General features: G+C 32.0%; 1 protein-coding gene across 1 annotated transcript in view; it reads right to left on the reverse strand.

The window, feature by feature from the left end:
• LOC105622263 (protein hairy) overlaps positions 1-2,965 on the reverse strand; it is a 5,789-nt gene extending 2,824 nt beyond the window's left edge. Inside the window, exons 1-2 of the mRNA XM_012203683.1 lie at positions 2,897-2,965; positions 2,334-2,426 (exon numbers count right to left, since the gene is read on the reverse strand). Coding sequence (XP_012059073.1) covers positions 2,334-2,426; positions 2,897-2,965 — 162 coding nt within the window. The remainder of the gene's footprint in view (positions 1-2,333; positions 2,427-2,896) is intronic.
• Positions 2,966-4,727: the final 1,762 nt, after the last annotated feature.

Raw genomic sequence — 4,727 nt, forward strand, 5'->3', positions numbered from 1 at the left:
ATATATATATATAATATATATAATAATATATATATATATATATATATATATATATATATATATATATATGAAATAATGCATTATTTTATTACTTATTGTGTGTTCATTATTATTTTAATTTTTAAATTAAATCGTTAATATATAAAATAAGGTTACTAAATAAAATTACTCTTAAATAATTTGCCACTTATGAACGATCAATTCAATCGTGGGAAACGATTCGAAAATATCACGAAGCGGATTTTTTCAGATATCCTGATGAACGTGACCTTCCCCGAATCGAGCTTATGCCGTAGAAATTCCCATCAGCCCTTTAACCACCAATACCTCAATAGTAGTATGGTCCTCTTTTTCAAGGGTCCATTGTATCCTCTCAATTCTTTGAACCTTATCCTGTCGGATCATCCCGACGTTCGCATTTTTATGGTAAATTTGCGATCACTTAAAGAATGAGCGTGGGAGTCGATATAAGATCATTTACACATATAAATGCCTTGTGATTTGGTACATAGCATTTTGACTTTTAAGAAATGCAATAAAATTATATACGTAAAACCAGCCGTGCCAATAAATTATTTGCAAAAATATAACAAGAATAATATATTGCGTAGGATGAGAGAAATATCGCAGATATCGATTTTCCCGCGAGTGAATTTGACACCCAAGACTCAAGAGCGGAGAAATGGCACCTGTTAAAGGACTGACAAAAAAAGAAAGCAGAGGCGTTGCGCATCTCCCCTTTTTTCGCTGATCCGCACCGTCGTCGCGGACCGGAGCTGGATCCTTAAAGATGATACGGTCAACAAAAGAGGCTGCAACCTGAGATGAGATTCTTTTTCTTCGTAATAATTATTTCGAGGTTCCCACGAACACGCGTGGGGCGTTTCGGACAAACGGGACGGACACACTGAAGTGAGCAGGTAGCGGAAGTCATCTGGACGAGAGTGAAGAGAAAGAATGGTGAGAGCGTCTTGTCTTGTTATACATCCCTGTTTGAGAAATCAACCTCAACGGATTGTGTTACGCGGCAGAGAATCTTTGATCCGTAAAAAAGCAAGATAAATCTTAATTAATCAATAATCAATTCATTTACTTCAGTGAAAGTTCATTTATTTAATAGTTTTCTTCTTTTGGTTTATTTGAAAATTTTTAATTTTTTCTATCTTTAAATACGTTGATATATTTATATTAAACATTACATTTCAAATCATTACTGACTCTACAGTATTGAAATAACGAATGTGATTTTGAAAGTTACAGATATTAACATGTCAGTTTCAAAGCGAAGCAATTGGAGATTTTTTTAAGAGGTTCCTCTGTCCTTTTTTTTGACCAGTTCAAATGTTATTGTAAAATCTGCAGAACAGAGATTATGCGGATCCTGTATGAGGATCCTGTTTCCATGTGTTTCCCATGCGGAGACATCTAAAATACTAAAACAAAACGTACCCCCATTCCTTTCGTCCAATCTTCTAGTCTAAAACGGATCCTGTCGCAGAGGATGCCGACGGGAAAAGGGGTCCACAGTGGACAACCTGATCAAATACATTCAATATACATCCGTTATGACAACTTCCGCTACCGACACAATGATCAGTTAGTCTTATATATCTCAGAGTTTTATATTATCGTAACAAAAATTAAATTTTTTAAATAGATATTAAATCGACAGGAATACACGATTTCATTTTGCCTTAAAAAATATTAAGTTGAACATTTTATATAGTTTGTAATACAACAATTTTTAATAATAAAAGACTGTCTAATTTTTCCTACTTTGGATAAAATGTTAAAATTGATTGAGCACGTGGCTAGACAAGTTCAAAGGAAATGAAAAAAAAAATAATATATATATATATATATATATATATTTATATATACATATGTATATGTAATAATATTGTAAATGCAAAAATGTTTATTTCTTTGACATTCTTCAGAATATGATCAAAGGTAGCACATTTTTTTATGTTATCTTTCATAAAGCGGATCACGTCTCTAGATAAACAGCGCAGAAGTCACGTTTTTCTACGACATGTTTTAACACGGCGCCAGCAATGTGTATCTCACAAGGGCAAACAAAATCATGCGTGTACTGACTGGCATGCAATGTCGTGCTATCATTTCAGTGTTTTGCTGATGTCGTCGTTTGTCACTTTACTTTACTTTATTTTGACAGAGTAATTTAAAATATTATGTTTAAAATATTAAAAGATTTAAAAAATGTTAATTTTCATGTAGAAGTAATATCAATTAATTAGCTATTTTAATCAGTACTGACCAGTATTTAAAATCTCTATTTTATTATAAAAAAAAAATTAAATACTACTTACGTCTTTTTCACTAACGAGTATAAAATTCTTCAGCTCATCGAGATATTGATTAATTCGAGCACGTCGTCGTTTTTCCATAATCGGTTTGTTGCTCTGAAATAATAGGATTAATATTCATTATTTATTCACAATGGTAAATATTTTTTTTAAACATCATGTCTGTTACTTCTTTCTGTTTCGAATAAAATATATTAATTTTTGATATAAAAACTTTCTATACAATTAAAATTGGAATGATTAGAATGATTCGGAATAATTGAAATGATTGAAAAGATTCAGCCTTCGACAATGTGAAATTTTCACCCTTCATTCACAAAATAGGTTTTTAAACTTCAGTGCAGATTATATTTTTTGTTCCGGATTACATAAAAATTCTTAAAACATTCTTAGACTTATAAAACTTTTATTAACAAATGTTTACTGTTACACAAGTTGTATTTTATCTTTATTTAATTTAAATCAAATTTAATTTATCTAAAACTGTCAATCAAAAAATTGACTGTCTTTAAAATTCAACATTGCCAACGGAGAATTAATCTCGTCTGATTACAAAATATATTCACCCTCCTCAATTCCGCTTTCGTCATTCCCGAATGTGTCTGAGGCTCGAGTTCTTCCTCACTGCCTAACATTTTGTAGTTATGGTAATCCACTATTAAGCAGAAATCTTGATCATTATATCTTCTGTGCGCGTGAATGCACTTATTGTAATTAATTACTAAATTAATTCTTGAGAATTATCCTGATCTTGATTACACTCACAATATAAGTCAAAGTTGAACGTTTGCACTAAAGAACACTGAAACTCTTTTCAACAACCAAGTGCTTTCAAACATGCAAGTATGAAAAATATTTGCACCAAAGTAAGCACCGATGCTTATTTTAAATAAATAAATAGAACAATTTTTGCCATTAGTCAGGCAGTCGGTCTTGTGTCAACGTGTGACTTCGAAATTAAGTTAAAGTGATATGTAAAGAAGTCCATCTTCACTGATGGACGCCTCGCTTGGGATATTGAGGGTAACTGTTTTCGATTTCGAAGACCGCATGCCGATGTACCCGTAAAGAGTGGGGAAAAGTCCGTCCCGGAGTGGGATATTGGGTACTCCAAAGGTGGGGAGGTCCTCGGCCCTCCTGAGACCTGTTGATGTGTGGGAATTCACGCCGTCTGCAGGATATAACCTCGTGCAACGCAGTCGCTTATTTAATTTGGGCTACATCCTGTGAAGATAATATCGGAAGTGGTTTGGACAATTTGCAACCAGGCAGGCGATATATTTAATTTATTTTCAATTGGTATAATTATATCCTTTATAAGTACTTCCTACAAGAAAACTTTTTACAAGAGTATCTTACAATCTTCTATAAACAAATGCTAAATATAAGCGTTATATAATTATTTTATTTTTTGTCTTCATTATTTCACAAAAAAATACACTATAGACGTTTCGTTCCATACATTGTAATAATGGCATGTAAAATTCTAATGATAAAATGTTACGAGCGGCTCAATCAATTTTTGTCACGACGCGGACGGCGTGACATCGATGAAAAAGAACTGATTGTTAGCGCGCATCGACTGTAGCAGCGGTAAAGCACAAAGGCATGCAATAGAGGATCATCTGACAGAGAAGGGCAAACATTGCGTGCCGACATGTGTATGTGCATGCGTATGCGCGCGTCATAAGTGTGGCTGGCGCGCGCAATGCGATCCGATGCACGGATTGCACGGGTGCATATGAGACCGAGTGCAGGGCCTCTCACGTGGGAATTGTTTTAAAATGTGCTGTTATTTATCTGTACAAAGCTGTCGCTGTTAACGCAGTGACATGTTCTGACGTGTTCGCTATTTGTGAAATGTGAATGTATAAAATGTGCAATATGGCTTTATTTTTTTCTTTTTTTTTACACATATTTTAGAGAGAGAAACTTAATTCACCTATATAAAATTGCGAATTAAAATAACAAAATTACTTTTGAATTACGAAATCGATGCTTAAAATTTCGTTACAGGGAAAGAATGGTTTTGCTGATATATCTAAAAATTTAGTTATACATCATACAGATCAAAAAATAATTTTGTTAAATCATCAAGATAATTATGTAGAAAATTCAAACATGCTACAGCAACGTTACAACAAGTTTCGACAAACTATAATTATTTTAAGTTTAATAAAATTATTTACAAATCTGTATCTGTAGCTAAATTTTTAGTACTTATTTTTAGGTACTTTAGTAAAACTGTTTCATATATATATATATATATATATATATATATATATATATATATTATANNATTATTTATTTTACTTACAAATAAATAAATAAATAATAATAATAATAAGTAAGAAGAAGACTATATATATATAAGTAATTAATTAATTACTTATATAT

The sequence above is a fragment of the Atta cephalotes genome, assembly GCF_000143395.1.
Source record: "Atta cephalotes unplaced genomic scaffold scaffold00043, whole genome shotgun sequence".
In the NCBI taxonomy this organism is placed as follows: Eukaryota; Metazoa; Arthropoda; class Insecta; order Hymenoptera; family Formicidae; genus Atta; species Atta cephalotes.